General features: G+C 43.1%; 4 protein-coding genes across 5 annotated transcripts; 1 reads left to right on the top strand and 3 right to left on the bottom strand.

Annotated features, from left to right (window-relative positions):
• On the bottom strand, window positions 9,352-11,698 carry LOC8065035 (protein FAR1-RELATED SEQUENCE 5). Its single transcript, XM_002437151.2, has 5 exons — window positions 11,597-11,698; window positions 9,921-10,773; window positions 9,729-9,760; window positions 9,480-9,644; window positions 9,352-9,387 (listed from the first exon to the last, which is right to left on the bottom strand). Exons 1-5 carry the CDS (start codon window positions 11,696-11,698, stop codon window positions 9,352-9,354), a joined length of 1,188 nt encoding a protein of 395 aa, XP_002437196.2.
• Window positions 12,014-18,898, top strand: LOC8079312. The gene is made up of 6 exons (XM_021450418.1): window positions 12,014-12,256; window positions 12,808-13,564; window positions 13,638-13,869; window positions 14,709-14,785; window positions 15,296-16,154; window positions 18,264-18,898. The coding sequence occupies exons 2-5, from the start codon at window positions 12,812-12,814 to the stop codon at window positions 15,425-15,427; spliced, it is 1,194 nt and encodes a 397-aa protein (XP_021306093.1). The 5' UTR covers window positions 12,014-12,256; window positions 12,808-12,811; the 3' UTR covers window positions 15,428-16,154; window positions 18,264-18,898.
• Window positions 15,836-18,592, bottom strand: LOC8079311 (putative receptor protein kinase ZmPK1). Of its 2 annotated transcripts, XM_021450417.1 has the most exons (2): window positions 18,517-18,592; window positions 15,836-18,435 (listed from the first exon to the last, which is right to left on the bottom strand). In XM_021450417.1, the coding sequence occupies exons 1-2, from the start codon at window positions 18,524-18,526 to the stop codon at window positions 16,079-16,081; spliced, it is 2,367 nt and encodes a 788-aa protein (XP_021306092.1). In that variant the 5' UTR covers window positions 18,527-18,592; the 3' UTR covers window positions 15,836-16,078. The 2 variants fall into 2 exon arrangements, with proteins under 2 accessions (XP_021306092.1, XP_002437195.1); XM_002437150.2 differs by having other exon boundaries at window positions 15,836-18,560.
• Window positions 20,662-24,589, bottom strand: LOC8079310 (putative receptor protein kinase ZmPK1). The gene has a single exon (XM_002437149.2). It carries the CDS (start codon window positions 23,900-23,902, stop codon window positions 21,452-21,454), a length of 2,451 nt encoding a protein of 816 aa, XP_002437194.1. The 5' UTR covers window positions 23,903-24,589; the 3' UTR covers window positions 20,662-21,451.

Below are 25,306 nucleotides of genomic sequence, written 5' to 3'. Positions count from 1 at the left end.
AGATCTGGGGACTGCACCGACCACCGAGTACCGTATGCTCGGGGACTGGTCGACCAGTCTGCCAGTTTGGAGATCTGGGGACTGCACCGACCACCGAGTACCGTATGCTCGGGGACTGGTCGACCAGTCTGCCAGTTTGGAGATCTGGCGACGGCACCGACCACCTAGCACTGTATGCTCGGAGACTGGTCGACCAGTCTGCCAGTTTATAAATCTGGGTATGCATCAATTACCAAGCACTACATGCTCGGGGACTAGTTGATAAGTCTGGCAAACGAGCATGAGATGCTCGGGGACTGGATAATTTTAATTTTTTAGACCTTGCTACAAGGCTCATACTTCGCCTTCCAGCAAGCTCGGGGACTACATCGGTACGATGCATCTGGCGATGCATCTCAGTTTCACAATTTCTTTGAGGACTTTTCTTTTGACCCTGGCACTACGTGCCTACGTCACCTAATACCAGGCTCGGGGACTAAGTGGGCACACTTCACCTTGCGGTGAATATGCTTGCTTTTTAAAAGACTAAACTTTTCAGAAAAGTAAAGTGGGCACACTTCACCAGGAAAGAAATCTTTTTTAATTAAGAGCACCGTGCATTCTTCGAACAACCTGCTTCTTCTATGTCAATGTTGATCAACTGTCTTTTGAGTCGGTCAAAATACCGTTGCAACTGTTTGGGCGACTCTCCTGCCTATTGAAGATGTCAAAGTTTCACTGGTCGAAGAAGCTCAAGACGGCGTGTTACTTCACAATACATGGTGCTCGGGGACTAGCTGTGGGGGTATAAACCCCTATACCCTTACGGCTAGACTTGGGCCAGGAGGCTTGGCCCATTACGAGACAAGTTCGAGGCTTGATCCGACAGCTCAGAGTTTCGCGTAAGGAAATAAGACGTGGAGATCAAGCAGGATTCTAGTCGGTTAGAATAGGAATTGATATTGAATTATCTATGGCAATTGTAACCGACTAGGATTAGTTTCTAGATCTGTAACCCTGCCCTCCAGACTATATAAAGAGGGGCAAGGGACCCCCCTAGGACACATTATTCTCAATCCAATACAATCAGACGCAGGACGTAGGTATTACGCCCACACGGTGGCCGAACCTGGATAAAAAGCTTGTCCGTGTCTTGCGTCACCATTGAGTTCGTAGTTTGCGCACCGTCTACCGATAAACTACTACCGTGGTTATACCCCAAGGTAGACTGCCGACTAGCTTTCGTCGACACCTTGCAGGGAACGGGCGGGAGCCGCGCCTTCCCCTTTGGTCGGGGTGGAACAGGAGGTCGTGATGATCCCCTGTTGGTCCGTGAAGCGGAGCCTGACGCTCCGCGGGCCCTTCCTCTAGCGCGTGTCGAGCTAGAGGAACGGGCGATCTGGTGAGGAATATGCGGGGGGAGGGCCAGACGGACCCTGGCCTCAGTGGTAGGGTCAGAGATCCTGGATATCTGACGCCCCCGCCGGGCACCCCCCGCATGGTGTCCCGAGCGCCTCCCACGCACTGACTGTGGTGGGATCGGCTCGGGGCAAGACTCGACGTCACCACGTGGCGGGAGGACCATGTCATAGCCGGAGCCGAGGGACATGAACTCGAAACTCCCGAACATCATGATGGTGCCGCGGCGGAGTGGGTGAAATTCGTCTGCCATCCAGGCCTTCCCAGTAGGGACAGGTGAATGTCACGCAAAAGGCCCCTACCTGGCGCGCCAACTGTCGGCGTCTAGACTCGTGGTCTGGACACAAACGAGTATAAGTTTGCGTAACTACCCAAGCCTGGATGGTGATGCAAGTGAGACACAGAGGGTTTATACTGGTTCGGGCCTGGAATGCCCTACGTCCAGTGAGATCGGGGGTCTGTATAGCCTTGCACCCAAAAGTGCTTGTAGTGGGGGGTACAAGCAGGTTGCGAGAGAGGGCTAAGTCCCAAGTCTCGACTTTGTGGCGGATAGAGTACTGGTTGCTATTCTGCGAGCGAGGGTCGTGAACTCTCTGAACTTAGTCGTGAGCCCTGGCTCCCCTTTTATAGCCTTAAGGGGAGGCAGGGATTTACATGGTGATGAGAGATTTCCTTCTGTCGAGTGGAAGAGTAACAGTCCCGACCCTGTAGAAGCTTGCCCATCCCGTCCTTGAGGCATGTTTGACAGCATGGCTGCTCCTGTGGAGGGTCACCGAGCCCTGTGGGAGTCGTGGGGGTCGGATCGGTGATGCTGCTGCTTGTCCTGTTAACAGTGGGAGAAGACAACAAATAGTGATGCTGATTAACCTTCCCCATTCCTCTTTCACTGTGAGGCAGTACACCACAGTGAAAGAGGTAAGGTTGCATAGTGAAAGAGGTAAGGCCACAGTGGCCAGGGTGGTTGGAATAGTCGCCGCCATGCCCTGCTGTGACACAGAAGTTACTGTGTCTGTCACGTCGCGGGTACGGGCGCCGTGCGTCGAAAGCCTTGCCTTGATCTGTTTGGTGCCCGAGCCCTGGAGGGGATCGGGCGAGACGTAACTTACGCCCGAGGCCGAGGGAATCGGGCGAGGCGGTGTTCTGCGTCCGAGCCTCTATGGGGTCGGGCGAGACGGAACTTACGCCCGAGCCCTGAGGGGGTCGGGCGAGACGGAACTTGCTCCCGAGGGCAGTGGGGGTCGAGCGAGACGGTGTTTGCGTCCGAGCCCTGGGGGGTCGGGCGTGCCGTGTTTTGAGCTCGAGATCGAGGAAGTAGATGGTTGTGGCCCGCGTCCTGGTGATCCTGGGGACTTATTTTGCCTTTTGCGATTTTTTATCGCTCTGATCTGGGTATCCCTTTTTATGGTACCCAACACAGGTGCTCAATGAAATGTGAACAAGGAGGGAGGTAAATTTGTGGTGGTAAGTCTACCAAATTTCTAGTCTGAAGTAACCATAGCCACTTGAGCCATGAATCAAACACGATCTCAGTTAAGCCAGGCTTATCTGAACCAGTGACACAAACACGCGTTGTTGCACCATATTAGCCATGCTCGGATTGACCAGGGCCATGCCAGCCAGCCGTGCTAGGTGGAGCCACCTTCGCAAACACGCCCTTAGGCTTTGTTTAGTTTTTAATTTAAAAAAATTTTATACATCTCATTAAATCTTTGGATACATACATGGAGTAGTAAATATAAATATAAATAAACTAGTTTGGTTGGAAATCACGAGAGAAATCTTTTAAGTCTAGTTAGTCTATGATTAGCCTTAAGTGCTACAGTAACCTACATGTGCTAATGATGGATTAATTAAGCTTAATAAATTCATCTAGCAGTTTTCAAGCGAGCTATATAATTAGTTTTTTTATTAATATCTGAATATCCCTTCCGGCATCCTAAGAAACATCCGATGTGATAAAAAAAAATTTCGCGCAACAACTAAACAAGGCCTTATTGTGAGAAAAAATACTGCTATAGATTCATCAGAGAAGCCCAAGCAAAACTTTTCTCAAAATGTCATGGTTCTCCTGCTTTGTACTCCCTCTATTCCAAATTATAAGTCATTCCAAGAATCTTAGAGTGTCAAAATATTTTTTGAAGTTTGATCACAATTATAAAGAGAGAAATAATAAGATTTATAACATAAAATGAATATACTGTGAAAATATAATTAAGGAAGAATATAATGATATTTAGTTGGTATCATAATAATAATTATTTTATCATATAAATTTTATCAAACTTAGGATAGTTTGACTTTCCAAGATTCTTGGAATGACTTACAATTTGAGACGAAGTACAAAGCAGGAGAACCATGACATTTTTCTGTTCATTGGCTGAAAAGATATTGTTGAAAGTACTGTTTTTTAATTTATTATAAGAGAAAAATATTAGTGAATGGCTGGCAGATTTGACAAATTCAGCGGATAAATTTAAGCTTAGTAGTTCAGTGTTGTGGCCCAAGTAAGCTTGGAGGATATTAGACCTTCCGGGAACTTTCGCTAGAAGAATTTGTCTTGTGACCGTGTACCATCATTTTTGTAAACATTAGAATTCGAAACTACAGTACCCATCTGGTCAGTTGAGCTGACGTGCCAACTTTATCAATTCACGCGCTTAATTATTTCTTCTATGAACTGTATCTTTGTATGTTATTTATTTCTTCGATCAATTAATTCCCGTGTCTCGGCAGATTATATCTTTGTATGTATGTATTGTAGAAGTACGTACATACTCGTAGCAAATTAGTGGCCACCGTCCGAACAAACACCGGGCAGAAATATTTACTTTTTGTGCCGCGTCGTCTAGAACAGGATCGGAGATGGGGTTGAACTAATTAGGGGCTGTTTGTACAGCTTACAATAGCTTTATGAGCTGTTGTAAGCTGTTTTTTTTTGTCAAACACTTATTTCCAAAACAGCTTCATGGGTGAAACTGTTTTTCTCCTCCTCACAAAGATATAAATTGGGATGAAGCTGAAAAAAGTAGCTTATTGCAGCTCTTTCCCTCATTTCTCTCTCAACTATGCATGAAGTAGTTGGTAAAGTTATTTTGCCAAAAACTTTTTCCAAAACAACTCAACTTTATCTAGAAAGTCACTCATAAAGTTATTTTCTAAAAAACATCTTTACTAGTGAAGTTGAGCTATACCAAACAAGTCCTTGATAAGTGAAGAAATTGAAACCGTGGCGATGGCGTCGACGTCGACGCAGATAAAGCGAGCACGTTATGCATTGACGCTTGGGTGGTGCCGGATGCTCAACAAAACGCGTCGCAGAATTCAGTTTCTGCCACTTCCAAGCTCGATTACGGCAGTTCCAATGGTAAAAACTATGCATAATATTCAAGAAAATCACATTAGCAAAAATTATTTATAGAAACTATCTCCTCTAATGCTAGAGTCTTTGTGTAATAAATATCTCACTTTTTTTCTCAACCTTATCCTTTCCCCTCCTCTCTTCTCTACTCTCCCAACATCAGATGCAGAAAGCACGCAGGTGGGCTAGCGTTGTGCAAGCGAGCGCACTACAGCACACAAGCACGTGCGAGTGCAAGGCCAACGGAGTGCGAGCGAGTGGACTGCAGCGTGCGAACGCGGGCAAGTGCATGGACAACGCAGCTAGCATGCACAGCGTCGGAGGGCGCCGAGCACAGGACCAGCGGCTTCGGTGAGCGGACGCGGCAGCGCGGGCAAGAGGACGTATCTCTAGCGAGTGGACACGGGGGGCGAGCATGATGTGGCTCTGGCTGAGCAGACATGGCGGGCGAGCATGGTGGCTCCAGCGAGCGGACACGGACAACAAGCGCGGAAGCATATAATCTTCGCTTGGCCTCCACCTCGCGATGGAGAGCCGCGTGCAGGCGGTGTTCGTCGTGGAGCCCGGCCTCAGCCAGGGAGGACCATCGAGCATGGAAAAGGCATATGATGAGCGGTGGCGGCGGCGGCGACCTGTATGGACCTACAGGCGGCGGCGGCCTTGGCGAGCGACCTGCAGCGGCAACGAGTCCGCTCAGACCTCGGCACTTCCCTACAGCGGGGGCAGGTTGCGCGAGGATGGCGCAGCCTTCGCGGCGACGAGCACAACCTACTGCATGGTGTCGGCTTGTGCAATGAATGCGAAGGAGGTGATGGAAACCAGTAGTTTCTCCCCAACGCCGGTTTTCTAGTTTCTTGGTGCATCGTTTTAAGTGTCGACGTCGTTTCTTGAGGGAGAAACGAATTCTTCATTTTATACTCTCTCTTCTCAATAACTCATTTGCCATGTCAGCAATTTGCTGAGCTGTTCCTCTAATTAAGAAGGATAGAAATTATCATTAATGTTCTATTGGGACTGCCCTTAGTAGTAGTACATACAGAAAAAAAAAACAGCCCAAAAGAGAGTCTTGGTCTCGTGGATCGGCGCGAGCAGAGACTCCAAACTCCAAAGTCCAAGCCAACACACGATGGAGGCGAGAGACCAGGAAAATAAGGACGCAGGCAGAAGTGGAGCAGCAAGCCTAATGCCTTGTGGTAGTCAAACCAAAATCTGATCATAATAATTCAACTTTGCTCTATACATATATCGTAAAATTCAATATGATAAGAATTTTGAAAAGTTTTTTTTTGTTGTTGGTTGAACTAAACAAGGCCTGACCCGCACCGGCGTCCAGGTTACTCTGCAAATTCGCCGCCACGATGCCATGCATGCCCTGTTTTTGGCGCGACAACACTTCATCAGGGTTTGGCTACCTTTAGAGTTTAAACAGTGCTACTAGTACTCCACAGCCTTGTTTAGTTTACCCTGAAAACCAAAAAGTTTTCAAGATTCCCCGTCACATCAAATCTTGTGGCACATGCATGAAACATTAAATATAGACGAAAACAAAAACTAATTACACAGTTTAACTGTAAATCACGAAACGAATCTTTTGATCCTAGTTAGTCCATTATTGAATAATATTTGTCACAAACAAATGAAAGTTTTCACTTTTCGGAACTAAACAAGGCCCACGTTGGCTTTGGGCCAACGCCCGAGGCTCGTCAGGCGAGGTGACACGAAAAGCCCAGTACTACTCCCACCCACTTGGGCAAGCGGCAAGCCCAGTAGGCAAATAACCCGCATCATGCACGTACAGCACCAGCAGTCCAACACTACTGGTTATATATATATAAAAACAGCACTACTGGATTTTTTTAACTAAATCGACGATACCTCTCCCTGACTCGCCCTAATTTGTTGCTTGTGTTTCAGAAGAAGTACGTTACCTTTTTTGTTGATTTTGATCTTCATTTGATGAATAAGGATATACAATTATTTCCTTTTTTTCTGTTTTTTTAGCTATATAATACTCCCTTCATCCCAAATTATAGGACACGCATGACTTTTTTGACCTTAAGTTTAACCACCATCTTATTTAAAAAAATTATGCAAACATAGTCAAATTTAAGTTATTCTTGAAAATTTTTTATTAATAAATCAAGCCATGATAAAATAAGTGATATTTTATACAATTTTTTTTTTGAATAAGACGAGTGGTCAAATTTGATGTTAATAAAGTCAAATATCTTATAATTTAGGACGAGTTGAGTAGAAACAAACAACATTATATCATGTGTTTGTCGCTTGTGTTCCATACTTGTATTTTCTAGCAAATTAAGAGCTCTCACTGCCTCGATCTTCTCCACCAAGACGTCAGGCAAAGCGAGAGTCCGACCTTTTCTCTCCTTTTCTATGTTTTTGAGAGCATGTTTTAGTGAGCCGGATGCTTACTATCACTATTTTCAATCCCAAAATTATTTTTGAAGTTTTCAAAGTTTAGAGTTTCATAGAATTACCTAAGTCATATCTATTGATTTTAATTTAACGCAACTGATACTAATAATATGTGAGCTTATATAATATTATTCATCTCTACGAGATTGTGATGTCGTTGTCTATCTGATGATACCAAGTCTTGATCCATGCTCATGGGTCCACATTCGATATACAATCTTCTCCACTCGGATCGGATTCACGTGTCCGTGTCCTTAGGGCTCACTCATTGACACTAAATTAGTGAGGTTCAGTCAATTAAAAAGTTTGATCTTAGGGCAATGTATAGAAATATATCTAGTAGCATTATACTATAGTATTTGGTTACTAATATTGTCCATAGAAGCTAAGAGTTATTATTGCTACATGTTTGGATTGACTCTGGTGACATTTTATCATAGTTTCACTTAAACCTGACATACTTCTACAGCCTTTATGCAGCTCTCCGTTCGTTTGTCTTATAAGCTGTATATTTTCTACTAGCTAGCAATGTTTTTCTCTCATAATAAACCAGCAAATAGTACTTTCAGTCATAACTTTTCAGACCAGTTTCATTGCTAACTTCAACTGAAACCAGCATCTATCCATGGTGGGTTGTCTGCTTTTCTCTCAATAGAGCACAGTTCTCATGTGCTCCTGATGGTGATGGTACATTCATACGATAGAGCACAGCTGCTTCCTGATGGTGATGGTACATTCATACGGAGGACTACTTCATCCCATAAAATGATTCGCTATAAGATTTGTGCTGTTCAAATTTTCTTAAGTTTGACTAATAGAAAATATTAAAAACATTTATATCTCTAAAAAAATTTATTATAAAATATATTCAACAATCTATCTAATAATATCAACTAATTATTATTATTATTATTATTATTATTATTATTATTATTTGATTAAAATTGAAAATCTCTGACTTTTTTTGAAAAACAAGAAAGACATTTTGTTAGGGACAGGGAGTAGGTGGATTCAACAATCCACCGATGCATCCACCTTCTCCATTTGGAATCGGATCAGCTGACTTCAGTCCCACCAATGGCTGGCTACAGTCACCCAAATCGAACCGTTCATTTACATCTAACGGTTTGGCTGTATATGCTTCCATCTAGTTGCAGGCCACAGAGAGTCCAGCCCATCTAAGCCCACTAGAGCACACAGTCTCTAGTTCGTTCCCAGCAGCTGTACCAAGCCAGACGCCGCCGCCGGAGCACGCGCCCCTCGCGAGTCGCGATGCCCCGCGCGTCGCTGGAGCACTCGCCCGCCGCGCTGGATCCTCCTCCCCCATCCCGTCTCTAGCCGAAGTCGTCCCGTCCGGAGCCCCCACCCCTCGCCGGAGGACGCGGCCTCGTCGGAGCACACGCCCACCACGCCGGAGCTCCTGCGCCACGCCGTAGCCCGTGCCTCCCGCGTCGGAGCCCCCGCCTGCTGCCGGAGGACGCGCCCGCCGCGCCGAAGCCCCTGCCGACACGCAGGAGCCCCTTGCCGACCTGCTATTTATGCACCACGCCGGTGCCCCTGTCCATTCCATTCAGACATGCTGATTTTGCATCCTCTGTTTTTTATTGCAGGATGCTGATGCTTGCACTAAACGCTGATGCCTTCACTGAACAATGACGTGTTGAGTCCATGCTTGCACTGGACGCTAAAGTGGGCAAGAAGAACATGAAGATTGTAATTGATTCCCTGTTTTTTAGGCCTTGTAGGTGTTCTAGTGTGATTGCCGCTGGAACGTGGAAGTGATCAGAATGTACTAGTTTCTTTTAGGAAGCAGTGTGTGTGCCTGTATGTTTCCAGAATCGAAATGGATAAATATATGGTTCTGATTTAATGAATGAAAATTCCCATAATTGGGTTATGCATATTGGCCATCAGTTGGTTCCCATACTTGTGCCATATATATGTCAGTGAGGCCATCACAAGGCATTGTTGATTAAGTTCAGAGTCTACATAGATGTTCAAATACATATGAAGCTACACAAAATATATCCTGACCGAACATTACAATTTAACCATAAAACCAAAAACTACATAATTCCCATATGGTCTAAAAGGTCATCAATCTGTAAAGCATCACCACCAGTCCAAAAGCTATTCTCCAAAAACAAATGTCCATACTACTAGAAATCAGCAATAACATCATTTGTGATTGCCCCCTGCAAATGACATGGTTCAGAGAAACAATTGAGATAATGTATTGATGGCCATGTATAGTTTTAAAAAATGATGTTTGAGCTTCAAATATTACTATCAGTATCTGAGAGAAGCTGTTGATGGCCATGTATGGTGCAGACATTTCTTCCACGGGCAAAGAAGTAGTAGGATCAATATTTTGCATTGGGGCTGTTGCTGCTTCCTGTACTACTACTTTTTTTTCCTTTTTCTTACCTCCCTTCTTTGCAGTTTCTTGTTCCTTCAAGTAAAAGAATTTAAACAGAGCATGATCCCTTGAATGCACAGTAAAAAAGCATCAACCATATTTTGGTTTATCACATACCTTTGAACCATCTTCTTTTATCTTCCACAACCCTTTCAAAATGCTTAAGGAATCGAATGATATCAAAATCTGATTTGAAATGTCGCTTCAACTCACTATTAAAACTCTCACTCAATTGAGTACTCCTCATTCCTAATGTGTACACATTAGTCATATAACAAGCAGCCCATTGTTCTCTAAACTTATATATACTATCCAACCAAGTTTGCTTGTTGGCCTTTCTCCTCAGAGTGTTAAATGCTTCTTGAAATGTTTCTTCATCTTCGTACTCATACATGCATGCACTAAAATCTGCGAGAATACTTGGTTCTTTTGGTTCTTCCTTGTTGTCTTTTTTCTTTCTTTTTGGAGGAGTATCTGATTCTTCATCGTCACGTTCAGCGAGATGCCTAACAGCGTTCTGCATAATATGAAAAACACATAGACCATGCCAATATTCTAAAAAGACCTCCTTAACAGCCTTTCCCATTGCTGCATCTTGGTCAGTATATATTGTTTTTGGTTGCTTGCCATTATGTGCGTTTAGGAAGGTCTCAAATAGCCATTTGAAGGACTCAAATGTCTCATCATACATGAGAACGACACCAAAAACTACAGTCTGCCTAAAATGATTGAACCCAAGAAATACTCCAAAAGGCCTACTCTCCTTGTTTGTTCCAAAAGTAGTATCAAAGCTGACAACATCACCAAAATATGCATAGTCAGTGAGCATTTTAGCATCAACCCAAAAAATGTTAGCTATTTGTTCTTCTCGGTCCATTTGCAATGCATATTGGAATGATGGGTTCTCGGCAATTTTTTCTTGAAAATAACTAAGCATGCTTCCAGCTTGACCATATGCCATCTCACGTTGGCGCTTGGCCCTTAAATAGTTCTTGTGGTCTCGAAGAGTGTAGCTGAGATTATGTGAGCCACCAACTTGGATGGAAGCCAACTCATGTGCAGCTTTGGGCCCAATTCCTGCATTGTCAGCCGTCTCAATTTCAAAACCCTGTAGCTCTGAGATTTTTCTCTGGGACGCCAACAAATGTGAAGCTTGTGGCAACTGAAGGATGTGATTGTGTTCCAAAATCACATCGGTCACTTTATAATTTCCCTTCTCTCGGTCCAGTACAAGACTCATGAGAACTCCACAATCGGTTCTAGTTTCTGCTCTTGGAGACTTTATTATACGATTTCTTTTATCTTTCACTCTATGACCCTGATTTGCACAAACAAATCTGTAGGATGTAATCTTTCCATCTGACTTTCTTTTGTTTGTGTACCTTTTTCTAACCTCAAAGCCTTTTTTCCCTCCATAACTAACCCAAAACATCCAGGCCTCATTTGTGTTATTGAATTCCATGCCAACTTGAGGTAACGCATCAGGAATGAAACACTCTCTACAAATAAAAATTAATGATTATAGAAGATACTATATGTGATGCTAAGTACAAATCTTAAAAACTATAGGATCTCATGGATAAAAAGGAATAGTCATGGTGTAACACACCTTTTCTCTTCCATCTTTAATATTCAAATTTAGTTTTGATGCAGATTTTCCATCTCAATGATGCAGATCTTCCATTGAATCAAACCCTAAATAATAGAATGAATCACTAGGGAGGACAAAAGGAACCAAATCAGAGTAAAATGGAATCTGGAATCTAAGCACCTAGGTACCTAAGCACATGCGTGAGGATGCACAGCAATGAGACGATGGTCGGCCGACACTTGAGCACGCAGGACGGGATGACAAGACAATCTCCTTGTGCCTTCCCCTGGCAGCTCCCGCCAAAACATGAGCAAGTGTTGTAACCTGGCGCCAAAAAAGCCTGGAGCCGCGCCAAATAAACACCTCTGCATCGAAAGGAAAAAAAAGACACAACCAGGCCGTCTCTTCGTGGGCCGAGGACCATGCAGTAGGTCGTCTCCTTGCAGCCGTCGGGATTGGAGTGGACGGACCGATTCCAGCGACTGCAGCCAGCCATCGCTGGCACAATATGTTGCCTCCCATAAAACATTGTAATTATTTTCCATAGAAACACTAATTCATTTCGTTTAGATATGCCCGTGATATAGGATGAAAACAGATCGGATGTGGATGAATATTACTGATATCATATTTGTTTCTATATTCAGATTCAAATACGAATAATGTCAACCGATTAAATGTTATAATTTAAATATAAATATTTAGACTCAGATACGAACAGATCTAAACTAAACTAATGTAAACAAAATTTCGTACCGTTTTTGATGCTAACTATCGGCAATCAGCACTTAATTCGAGCCGACACCGTCGCAAAGGGGTTGTGCGTACCCGCACGGCCGCACCACCCCACAGTTCGTCACCGTGGTGGAGCAGTCTCCACTCGCCACAGCCCACCGCCCCCCAAGCCGTCACCTCCTCGCCCGCGGCCGCGTCGCCGGCTTGTCAACAAGCTCGTCTAGATCGGCCGCCGCATCGCGCCACGCCGCCGTCTCTGTGCTCCTCGCCGCGCAGGTCACGCCGCCAGGGAAGCAGGCAGCAGGCAGCAGGCAAGCAGGTGCCGTCTCTTCTTCCATCGCCCAGGCAGAGTCACTTGCATGCGACCTTCGTTTCCTTAGTGACTTTACTATGTACTGTAGCTGGCTAGTCTGCTACCTGTTGACGGCATCAAACGTCAGTGTGTGTGGGTTAACACCGAGCATTTCTGTTTCCGAAATGCGATTTACAGAAACCCCTGTTCTAGAAACTCATTTCGTACAAAATAACCGAAACGGAAAAAAAGTGGTTAATTTTAGGTTCCGGGTTTTGGTATTTCTATGCTTAATAAATCGGCTCCAATTTACTTCCCCCAGCTCAGGGTGGAAAGTGTCAGGCATTTAGGATACATTGAGGTTTACATTTTTATCACATTAATTATTTGGTTACATTGGATCGTTTGTTAGATTGCATGATGCTGTTGGCTACCAATATGATGTTCCCGTAGTATGCAATTTTGCATGCAGGAATAGCCTGGTTGTTGCCCTCTGATTTTGTGTTCCTTTTTTTTTTCCCCTTCATTCAATAATGAGTCATTGGTGGCACTTCTAAGAAAACCCATCTTGAATCTAGGAATATGGTGATGAAGAGCAAGAAAACTGTGTACGGATCATCATGCAAGAAGGGCAAGGTGTTTAGCAGCCTAATTGGTAGACATGGTTCTGAAATAGATCCATGTTATAGACTTTTCCTTGAACATTTAAGCAGAGATGGGAATACATATGTCGTCGATGTGCCAAAGGGCGACCATGGCTTGCCCTTTTCTGTACGGTATGAGGAGGATTGTACGTCCTATGGAAATACTAAGGGCAAAAGTAGCCCAAATTTTCCCAACCGTTCACGGCGCACAAGTTCGGGCATTTCAGATGGCAAACGACCTGATGTAAAAGTGGTCAAGGCTGCCAGCAGAAATGTGAGTTACTCCTTTTCACCAAAGAGATCATATGTGCAAAAGAAGACGACCACGACCTCATCAGTGGATGAATCTTATGAGTTATTTCTGAGCCTTGTGAAGTTCAAGGATGGTTTCATGGTTATTGAGCCAGAACCAGGTGTCACCATTGTATATGAGCGAGAAGAAGATATGCCAGCTGGATATGATGAATGGAGAACTGGCAGTTCCACAAATGAACTGCCTTTGGTGTCTCCACTTGAAAACATGGAGGAAGACTACACCATGCAAAGATATGATCATGGGGTTGCACTGGCTAACGAAATTCCTTCTGAACATGAAATGGCTGCACCTTCTTCAGAGAACATTGATGGTCAGGATATTATTTGCACAGATGAGCGTAGCCTTGTACTTTATGCTGAACCGTCTGATTTAAACGTAAGATTCTTTTGCATAATTTCTGGTTCTCATCAAATGATGCTGCCTGTTCTATAGCTACCTTTTGGCCCAGGCATGTGAAGATGAACAAGCAACACCTCTTGCTATCAGTTACGGTGGTTCATCTACATTTGATGAAAAACTCAATGCTGTTTTAAGTCAACCATATGATCAAAACGAATACGAAGAGCTTTGGAGAAAAGCCACTGACCGGAAGCCTGTGAGCAGACAAAGACACTTGCGAAGTGCATCAAAGCGCTATGTTACAGAGGCAATCGGGTTGTCATATCTCGATTATTACCCAGGTATAATTACGAAGCTTGGTAGGGGAACTTGTTGGTCCTGACTTGTTAATTGAGCACCTTTCTATCCATCTCCAGCCACTATATCCTGCTATCCGTATGAGTTGTGATAAGTAGTCTTGGTTTACGAAAGGAAAAGGCAGATTGATGTAATTTGATCAGGTGGTTGACAAGCATTTAGTAGCCAATTGTTTCATTTTCCATTGAGTTGCATTAGCCAAGTGACATATGCTTTTATCATATAACTCTTACCACATAAGGAAACTCTGGAGGCCTTCAGTCTTTCTCCCATCATATGAATCATTTGCATCCATTTGGAAATGAACTAAGTTTTTTTGTTGTTTAGTTTCATAACCACAATAACATGATATATAGCAACCACAGAGAATAAGACCTTGAACTCTTAGGTAGCTTTAGCTTCGTCCTGGTTTTATTTACCATAGTTTTTTTATGTTATACATGTAATGGAGATACCAGTTGGCTTTCTTCTAGAAACTGAGATCTAGATTTTTATATATGTGGTGCCTATATGACTCATGCATTTCGTAATGCATCATATCATGATTCTGTGGCAGTATTGAAGGCCATGCTTTCAATGTTGTGATGCAGAACTTGTATTTTATGAATTGATAATTGGCATGATATAAATTGAAGATTGCATTTTAGTAGTTCTCGAGTAAGGTGCAATTAGTTATTTCAATTCTGTGATGCTAAATTATATATATATATATATATATATATATATATATATATATATATATATATATATATGCAAGTTTCTATTTACCAATATTTCATTTTAGTACTTCTCGAGCAAGACTCATCTTTAGTTAATCATGCAGATCTAGCCGTACAAATAAACTCAGCTGACTGTGATAAGAGACTGAGCCTACTACGAAAGTTCTTCTTCTGGTTGGAGGTGATCTAAGTTTACCACCTTTTTTTAAACTTCCCAGTGCTTAAGGTCTCTGTTCGTGGAGTTGAAAATTAGTGAATCTAAAATTATTCACATGTGCTTTTCTTTTCGAGATAGCAAAATGTTGTGAAGAGATTTCACCCAATTAGTGAAAAAAAAAATACTGTTTCTTGCTGACAGCTACAGTGGTTTTAAAGCGAATCGTCCATAATATGTTGGTGGTTGTCTGCTTCATGGTGCTGTGTAAGGGAAATGCAGGGCTAGAGGGGGGACTTCAGTATTAGACTATTAGTATCCATTTCAAATTCACCTCAATTTTTCTGCAAACACAAGGAGGATATTCGTTTCTTCATTTGTTTCGTGCATCGCAATAGTGGGTAGTGCCTCATTCTTTCAGATCTCTGGTGACTGACACATGAATGCCTGGGCAGTAGGCAGTACTATGTTAAAGAAAATGTGATGTTCTCCGTGCCTTTGGACTAAAGTTAAATTTATTCCCTTTTTTTAATGCAGAACTTATGCCATGAGGGAGCGTACATGCCCTGGATCTCCAAACCTCTAGCTTGCAATCCCATTTCACCAGATGAGTATGAACCGATGCCCGCTCTCAAGACACACGGAGATGTGCCCGGGGTGAGCAGTTAGCTGAGATTTGCCTACAGCCTCCCTGCATCTCTGGTGGTACCTGAGTAACCTGACTGCTCCAGTGCTCCTTGTTTGGATGCATCGAGGCTCCTCACCTGCCGTGTGCACATGTCATACTTGTTATGACACCATTATAAAACAAAACAAAATTGTATTGGCCTATTGGGACTTTGATATGCCTGCTGCAGGTTTAGCACTCGTTGTGCAGCTCCATTTAGTGTCTTATCTGTGATTTTTGTTTAGGATTCACACTAAGCTGAGCTTGCAATCTTCAGTGTCTATGCAGTAACTGCTCCTCCTCCGAGGTTTCATGCTCTGTGGTGAATGTTTTCAGTTGTTTGAGGATTTCATTACCCTCTCAATCCTTATGGGGAGTGGTTTTATCGCCTGATCTGCACACTGAAATAAGCATGGTACTACATTGACCTCATCTGCACACAATTACATCTGGGTGAAAATAAAATGAGTTTATGCTAATGCTGGAGCAGTTTTATTTTTTTCTGGCTACATTTGTGGCAACAAATACAGCATGGATATTGCAAAAATGATACCGCTAGCATTTTATCGTTACAATAGTCCTATGGATGCAGGATTTTAACAGTAGGATATATGTATGACCCTTAGTACTACTAATCGTATGGATGCAGGCCTTCAAAATGCTCCTTCCACTCTGGTTGCGTTAATAACTTCATCAACGGAAACAAGCATCTGCACTACATCTTCCATGGTAGGTCGTCTGCTTCTATCTTCCTCCAGGCATGAAACAACTAGCATCATCATTATTCTTGCTTGCAGATAGTTGAAATCACCATTCAGTCTAGCGTCAATGAAGTCAGAGATCCATGATTGTTCAGTGCCATCCAACTGCAGATTCTCATTAAGCATCCTGACTATCCTTCCAAGGACCATCTCCACTTCCTCATCCTCATTATTTTCCATGTCTGAGACACGGGCTCCCTTTAGTAGTTCCAGTAGCACCACTCCAAAGCTGTAGACATCAACCTTTGCCGTAATTGGGAGACTAGAAACCCATTCTGGTGCTAGATAACCTCTAGTCCCTTGGATCTTTGAAACATTTATGTTGGATCCACCTCTGTTCAGGAGCTTTGCAAGGCCAAAGTCGGTGATCTTTGGCATCAAGTTCTCATCCAGCAGTATATTTTCAGGTTTCACGTCGCAATGGATGACCCACTCTGAACACTCGTGGTGAAGATACGCCAATCCTCTAGCCACCCCTAGCGCTATATCAAATCTTTGCTTCCATCCAAGTAAGATTTCCGAACTCTTTCTGTCAGATAAGAATTTATCCAATGAACCCTTCTCAAAGTATTCAGAAACCAATATCCTGTGTGGACCATCAGAACAAAATCCCCAGACTCTCACTAGGTTCATATGATAAATCCTGCTAATCACAGCCAGTTCATGCTGGAATTCTTCTTCACTTTGGTTTATTTCTGCCAATTTTTTCACAGCTACTGCCCTGTTGTCTTCCAAGACCCCTTTGTATACAATGCCAGATGCTCCCGTCCCAAGTTCATCCTTGAACTTTTTGGTCGCCGACACCAACTCTCTGTAGGTGTACCTGCGAAAATGATTAGTTACCATTTCATATCCAGGCTCAGCTGGCCATACTCCTCCCAGTACCATGCGTTCCCTCCTCAAAATAAACCATCCTAATACAACAAACATCATCTCTGCCAGAAATATTGCAGATAAGAATCCATAGAAGTACAGAAACTTTGATTCACTCTGCTGTCTCTTAAGCATATCCAGAAAATCTGCTACGAAGTACTTATCTGTTGTACTACAGTCAGGACCATACTTGGGACCAAAGGGCTGTGACTGTGGAATTGAGGCCTCCAACACTTCTACTCCCTTGGAAACCTTGATGTACATGGTACCTGTAGTACCACTGTGATGCAGGGTTACACCACCAACAAGAGCAAACTTTGGATAGCAGTCACCGATTCCTTCCCAGTATGCAAAACCCTTACAATTGCAGTCATGCAAGCATTTGTTCATGCAAAAGTCAAGAGAAACAAAACGATGGGCAGCAATATCATTCCCATTGAAACCAGTGTGGGGTAGCTTAGCAAATTTCACCTTCTGAGCATCACAACTGATGTTGGTCTTTGGTCTGCAGCCTTTGCTCCGCTCACTTGGGTCGATGACTTCAAAACCAGGGGCACACGCACAAGCAGGCACAGGCGTATACACACATATTCCGTTTTCACCACACAGGCCGCGCACTGTGCAGAGCTGAGGAAACGCCATCCATGTTACTGACCATGTTCCGTCTGCCTTATTCAGACTGTATAATCTGAGGTTGCCATCATAATCCAGTGTTAGCCTTCTTATGGCGTGACTACCCCAGTCAGCAGCCATGAAAGATGTGTTATCACTTCCGTGGAACTGCCCCAAGCTGTCCAGAACACCACTTGTGTTGATCATGAACGGTATCCTTAGCTTTTGCCAGATAGTCCCAGTGGGATCTGGCCAATAGACGAAAGAGAGATCCTTTTGATCATAGAACAGTGAAATCAGGACTTGATCATCAAAATGTAAGCTGTAGCGGCCAGGAACAAGCAATCTATTAATGGCCACGAGCTTGCTGGAAGCATTAATGGTTTGAGTGGGTAACAAGGTATCAGTAGGAGAAGTAAAGCTTTGCCACAGAATGGTGTCACCTTTGCCCTTGACGATGAGATTCCCAGTGTCCAAGAGCTGAGCTTGTTCAGCATTTGAGGAGCTCACGTTGTTGCTCCACACAATCTGCCCACCGTAGTCTCTCAGAACCATGCTCCCATCGAATTTTAACTTCACCTTTGATCCCCAGGTGTACACAGGACGAAGAGGATTTGCGCTCCAGACGATGGTTCTTTCAGACGCATTGGCGAACCAGATGGAGAAGGTGGATGCGTTGGGGGAGATGTTGTAGAAGCCACACATGAATGTGCCATCCGGTGAAAGGAGCACGTCGGAGCTGCGCTCTACGGAGAGAGAGGAGCCTGACGAGAGGACATTTAGAGCGGAGATTTGCAAAATAAGATGGATCAGAGTGAGAAGAAACACAAGTGTGGAGACTGCACCCATGGCCATTGCAGCATTTGAGTTTTCTTCAAGTGACCTGGATGGAGGACGCTCTTATAGATAGGACCCAACTTGCAATGCAGTGTCAAGCCTCCAGAAGCAATTGTGAGACTTTTCAACAGCAATGAAGTTAGTCACTAGTCGCTATACGATAAATGGTGAATGGAGCAGTGCAGTTTTTTTTTTGCTGTCTGCTATTGTAGTACATGCTTTGCCGTTACAGAACAGAGTATCTTTTTGGAATGAGAGGGACTGCACTCTTGTGACTGGTCTTATCATAATCTGTAAGCCTCCAAACAAAAATTGAAGGAAACCATAATCTGTCCTCAAATTACCTTGAGTTGTTTCTCTATGCCAATAAGATTTCAAGTTGTCTGTTAATATTTTTTTATGTCAATTTCGCGAGTATTCCCTCCTTTTCAAAGTGTTAAACATGGTTTGACCGTGTGCAGTCTCTAAGACAACACTTTTTTCTATTACTAGTATCTCTTAATCTCTAAGACATCGCTGATAGTCATATAAATGACATCATATAGAACTAATTTAAATTGAATCCAATGATTTCAATTATAGATGCTTAGACATGGGTGTGACCGTCTTAAAATGAGGAGTTGGCAGTACTGAATACATTAAAATACTCCTATTCATATGAATCTAAGATACTAACTGGCGTGACAATATTGAGGCAGCTGAGATACTGCTCTTGTTTCTTGTTCTTAGATGAGCACATTTGATGAGAAGCCCAACTCTGCGACTATTTTTTATAGCTCTGGCTCTGAGATCCACGCACGATTTATACTCTGTAGGATAAAATAAAGTGATATAAACATATCTTTTTAATCTAAAGTAGCACTAAATTGCTCAATCAATGCCTTATGTGCAACAAGGTTTGGTTTCACCACGGTTGTACATAGACATGCCACTCACACCACACACAGGAAGTTAGAAACTGACATGTTACAGAACATGAAAGTAGATGTGTAGTTGAAAACTTGAAATATGCATATACAGCATTTCAGTTGATGGGTGATTACGGTGGCGCCATGATTAGTTATACTTTTAAAAAAAAAGGTTGATAAGTTATACTTTTGAATATGCATCTATCTATCCATCGATATCCAACATAATTGAGTCTCCTAATCAAAATAATTGAGGCTAGCAAGTAGCATCAATCGATATCTATACAGCTACACACAAGTTGCATGAAGAATAAGTGTGCGAGGACGAGGGTGGCCATGCCTGGAGTCCTGGACAAAAGCCGATGACTTGCATTGCCGTAGATTTGTCTGTTGCACTTGCAGCCGTCGAGTAGCATGAGCACCTCGTGGAAGAGAGGCTTCTGCATTCTGCAGAACACCACCTCTGATGCTACAGGCACCACTGTTTCATGCCCTAGACTAAACATGCGAGCCCCATTTAGCACATCTCAGCTTCACAAGAAACAACTTTATGATCAGCTTTCTCAATAAAACTGAATTGTTTTAGAAAAATTATTTAGCAAATCAGCTTATTTGTCAACACTTTCATTTATGGTTGAGAGAGAAATGATCGAGAGAGCTGTGAAAAGCTATTTCTTCAGCTTCATCTCTCTCTATATCTTTTTTTTTGCAAGCCTCTCTCTATTTCTTTGTGAAAACATGAAAAAAAAAGAGCTTTACCCATGAGCTATTTTGAAAAAAAAATATATTTGACAACAAAAATAGCTCACAACGCTTAAGAAGCTGTTGGTAAAGCTGAGCTGTTTGGCAAAACAGCTTTACTAATAACTTTATGCATGGCTGAGAGAGATATATGAGAAAGAGACAGCCGTAAAAAGCTACATAAGAGTATAAAAAAGAACTTCATCTCATGAGCTGTTTTGGAAATAGGTATTTGATAAAAAAGAAAAAACTTATAAAGTTATTGGTAGAGCTATGCCAAATACAAGAGATAAGTTTCAGGGAGACGTGCGTGATAACCCCTTCGTCGTTATCATTAGGACAAATTTGGAGCAAATATGAGACGACTGTCTATGATCTAGTCTGGTGTGTGAGAAACGGCACACTCTTCACTCAAAGTGGTGTGGGCCATCCTTGCAGCCCAGCGTAAAAAGCTCAGAATTATCGAGCCAAAAGGCCCATCTGGCGCCGCTGCCGTGGCCCGCTCCGTTCACTGTCCACTCGTGAGCTTTGCCGCTCTGTCGTACAGCTGCCGCCACCCAGTCGCGCTTCGTACAGAGGGCGGGGCCGCCGGACGGCCGGAGCAGCTGGCCGCGCGCTGCGCCTCCCTACGGCGCATCAGTTTGGTAGAGGGTCCACTTGGACCGCACAGGTAAGAATACCAGCAGTTACATTTCCCCCCTTTGCAGGTGTACAAGGGCTCTACTTGTTAGATTGATGTGCCCTCGTAATCTCCCCAACCAAATTGGTGGCAAAGAATGTATACTATTCACCTGATCGATCATATGTTGGTTGGACACATAACATAAGACTGGTTTGTTTCCCTGGCTATTGTTTCCGATCCCACCGAGCAGCCTAACACAACAACCAGCCCCAATAGTTTATGTATATGCGATGCTTTTTCTGTCTTCTTACATCTTTGTTTGCTCATCTGTGATGCCTGAAACTTCCACTCTAGCCCAAATATGATCCGCCGATTATTTGTGCCTACCTCCAACTTGCTTGGGACAAAAAGTCACTGTTGTTGTTATTGTCATTTTAGATTTTTAAGGTTGTTAACAATTGTTAGCTGCAAAGGTTTCTGCGCTCTGATGGAACAATCTTCATAAGATTCGATTCTATTTCAGTAACAATGTTTTCCTGCTGATTTAACTTGCAAGATTACAAGAAAACTTTGCATGGATATTGCAGATGTGTTACAATTGGCGCATCTTTTCTTCTATCTGTAAGTATTTGATGACCCTCCAGTACAAAAGAACCATATGGACGCGGACTTTTAGATGACTCTTGCCATTACATTTGGGCCACTGACATCTTCTACCAAAACAAGTATCTGAACCACATTTTCCATGGTTGGTCTTCTGTCTCTATCTTCCTCCAGGCATGAAATGGCCAACCTCATCATTGTTCTTGCTTGCAAATTGTTGAATTCACCATTCAGTCTAGCGTCAACGAAGTCAGCGATCCATGATAGCTCAATATCATCTAACTGCAACTTTTCTTTGAGCAGCCTTGATACCCTTCCAAGGACCATCTCCGCTTCCACATCCTCATTATTTTCCATGTTTGAGACACGTTCTCCCAACACTAGTTCCAGTAGCACCACTCCAAAGCTGTAGACATCAACCTTTGCTGTAATCGGGAGACTAGAAACCCATTCAGGTGCTAAATAACCTCTAGTTCCTTGGATCTTTGAAACATTTATGTTAGATCCACCTCTGTTCAGGAGCTTCGCAAGGCCAAAGTCTGCAATCTTTGGCACCAAGTTCTCATCCAGCAGTATGTTTTCAGGCTTCATGTCGCAGTGGATGACCCACTCTGAACACTCATGGTGAAGATACGCCAATCCTCTAGCCACCCCTACCGCAATATCAAATCTTTGCTTCCATCCAAGTATAATTTTGGAACCCTTGCTACCAAATAAGATTTTATCCAATGAGCCATTCTCAAAACATTCAGAAACCAATATCCTGTGTGGGCCGTCAGAACAGAATCCCCAAACTCTGACTAGATTCATATGGTAAATCCTGCTAATAACACTCAGTTCATGCTGGAATTCTTCTTCACTTTGGTCTATTTCTCCTAACTTTTTCACAGCTACTGTCCTGTTGTCTTTCAAGACACCTTTGTATACAATGCCTGATGCACCCCTTCCAAGTTCATCCTTAAACTTTCTGGTCACCGACACCAACTCTCTGTATGTGTACCTGCGAAAATGATTAGTTATCATTTCATATCCAGGCTCAGCTGGCCATACTCCTCTCAATTCCCTGCACTCCCTCCTCAAAATAAACCATCCCAATACAACAAACATTAGCTCTGCCAGAAATATTGCTGATAAGAATCCATAGAAGTACAGATACTTTGATTCACTCTGATCTCTCTTAAGCATATCCAGAAAATCTGCTATGAAGTATTTGTTTGTTGTACTACAGTCAGGACCATACTTGGGACCAAAAGGTTGTGATTGCGGAATTGAGGCCTCCAACACTTCTAACCCCTTAGGAATCTTGATGTACATGGTACCAGTACTACCAAGGTTATGCAGGGTTACACCACCAAGAAGAACAGACTTTGGGTAGCAATCACCAGTTCCTTCCCAGTATGCAAAACCCTTACAGTTGCAATCATTCAAGCATTTGTTCTTACAAAAATCAAGAGAAACAGGATGATGGACAGTCATATCATACCCGAAGAAATCAGTGTGGGGTAGCTTAGCAAATTTCACCATCTGCACATCACAACTGATATTGGTCTTTGGTCTGCAGCCTTTGGTCCGCTCACTTGGGTCGATGACTTCAAAACCAGGGGCACACGCACAAGCTGGCACAGGCGTATACACACATATTCCGTTTTCACCACACAGACCGCGTACTTTGCAGAGCTGAGGAAATGCCATCCATGTGACTGACCATGATCTGTCTGCCATATTCAGACTGTATAATCTGAGGTTGCCATCATAATCCAGTGTTAGCCGCCTCATGATCCCAGGACCCCAGTCAGCAGCTGTGAAGGTTGTATTGTCACTTCCAAGGAAATGTCCCCAGGTATCAAAAGCCCCAGATGTACTGCTATTGAATGGCACTCTAAGCTTCTCCCAGATAGTCCTACTTGGATTTGGCCAATAGATAAAAGAAATATTTTTCTCGTCATCAAACAGAGAAAGAAGGTACTGATCGTCAAAATGGAAGCTGTAGTGGCCAGGAACAAGTAACCTGTTAGTAGAGACCAGCTTTGTAGGAGCAGTAATTATCTGAGTGGGTAGCAAGGTATCAGTAGGAGAATCAAAGCTTTGCCACAGGATGGCACCATCTTTGCCCGTCACAATGAAGTTCCCAGTGTCCAATAGCCGAGCTCGAACATCATGTCCAGCATCCGAAGCACTCACATTGTTGGTCCACACAATCTGGCCATTGTAATCTTTTAGAACCATGCTCCCGTCGACATCTAACTCAACTTTGGATCCCCAGGTGTACACAGGGTGGAGAGGATTCGCACTCCAGATGATGGTTCTTTTGGATGATCTGGAGAACCAGATGGAGAAGGTGGAGGCATTGGGAGAGATGCTGTAGAAGCCGCAGGTGAAAGTGCTATCTGGCGAGTGGAGCACATCAGAGCTGTGCTCTACAGAGAGAGAAGAAGCCGCTGACAGGAAATCATAGGCTGTGACAAGCGAAAGCAGATGAATCAACGTGAGGAGGAGAAGACTGGCTGAGCTCTCGTTCATGGTAGATGCTGCAGCTGTTAATGATCAATTGCGTGGAAGCAGATGAATATTGGTTAGGAGAAGCAGGCGCAGAATCAGGGTTATCTGAAAAATGGTGGGAAGTGTGCATATGATCCAGGGTGCATCTTGCAATGCATTATTATCCATGGACTCCTGCGAAGGTTAGGTTTGGAGTTTGGTATGTGCCCTCACATGGGTTGCTTTGGAAAAAGAGAAAATTTAGGATCGTGGTGATATATGTTATGGTTACACGCCTACCCATTATAGGCAGAGCTAGCTAGGTGAACATTTGTGGTCCATGAACCACCCCAAAATTAGTTCAAGGTTAAACTATAGTAGATGAGTTCTCTAAAATCATAAAAAATTGCACATGAACTGCTCTACAATTTAGCTTTACATCTAAGATGTACCACCCTTGCTTAAAGGTTTGGGTTAAAACCGGGTTTTTTGGTTTGGTTTTACTTTTGGGCTGTATTGGTTTGGATTGAAACAGGCTGAAAAGGCTGTTGGTCCAGTTTGGTTTGGGTCCTATTAAAGTGGGCTGAACTGGTTTGGCTATAAATAATAGAGTTTACAATAATTTTTATTCTATCTATTTATTTTTTTACTTTTGTTTATGGCTAAATATAAACAATAGCATGAGGTGCCGGTGAAATGGTGGGTTGGAAATCTTGCTCTAGATCCTAATACGCTGCTGCTACTCATGCGAACTTTTGCGCAAGTATTTTATGGAGGATACCTAATATGATGTAACCTCTTGTGCTTCATGGAGCAGATCAATTATTATATAAAAATTAGAGAAGAAGAAAAAGAAGCTAATCAGTTGTGTCGTTAAACTTGTTATGAGTACTTATTTTACTTGCATCAACATCTTTAGGGCATGTACAACGGGACTCTTCACTCCATCTCTACGATGAAGATTTTGCGAAAAACACCCTGACCAAGCTTGGAGACGGGGCTTGCGTCGCCTCATGAGACGATGGGGGCCGCTCGTGCTCCAAGGTCAGTCGACGGCTTCAGCACTGCTGTACGCGTCGCCTCTGGCAGTCGACGACGGATGGATTGATCTCGTGCACGCGCATATCTGATGGCTCCAAAATTGATCGATGGATCGCGGGCGCCACAGAGGGGGCCAAATATCAGAGTCACGGCCGGCGGAAGTGGAGGCACGGGCTGCGGATCGCGGGCGCCACAGAGGTGGCCAAAAAAGAATGCAATTATATATATATATATATATATATATATATATATATATATATATATATATATATATATATATATATATATATATATATATATATATATATATATATATATATATATATATATATATATATATATATATATATATATATATATATATATATATATATATATATATATATATATATATATATATATATA

The sequence above is a fragment of the Sorghum bicolor genome, chromosome 10, assembly GCF_000003195.3.
Source record: "Sorghum bicolor cultivar BTx623 chromosome 10, Sorghum_bicolor_NCBIv3, whole genome shotgun sequence".
Lineage (NCBI taxonomy): Eukaryota > Viridiplantae > Streptophyta > Magnoliopsida > Poales > Poaceae > Sorghum > Sorghum bicolor.
This window is presented reverse-complemented; position numbering and strand designations above follow the sequence as displayed.

Coding starts and splice junctions, on each gene's coding strand:
- LOC8065035 (XM_002437151.2), bottom strand. CDS start 11,698: ATGGCTGGCTGCAGTCGCTGGAATCGGTCCGTCCACTCCAATCCCGAC. Junction 9,761..9,920: donor CAAGCAAACTTGGTTGGATA/GTATATATAAGT, acceptor GCATTTTGAAAG/GGTTGTGGAAGATAAAAGAA. Junction 9,388..9,479: donor GCTTCTCTCAGATACTGATA/GTAATATTTGAA, acceptor TGTCATTTGCAG/GGGGCAATCACAAATGATGT.
- LOC8079312 (XM_021450418.1), top strand. CDS start 12,812: ATGGTGATGAAGAGCAAGAAAACTGTGTACGGATCATCATGCAAGAAG. Junction 13,565..13,637: donor CTGAACCGTCTGATTTAAAC/GTAAGATTCTTT, acceptor CTTTTGGCCCAG/GCATGTGAAGATGAACAAGC. Junction 14,786..15,295: donor AGTTCTTCTTCTGGTTGGAG/GTGATCTAAGTT, acceptor TTTTTAATGCAG/AACTTATGCCATGAGGGAGC.
- LOC8079311 (XM_002437150.2), bottom strand. CDS start 18,526: ATGGCCATGGGTGCAGTCTCCACACTTGTGTTTCTTCTCACTCTGATC.
- LOC8079310 (XM_002437149.2), bottom strand. CDS start 23,902: ATGAACGAGAGCTCAGCCAGTCTTCTCCTCCTCACGTTGATTCATCTG.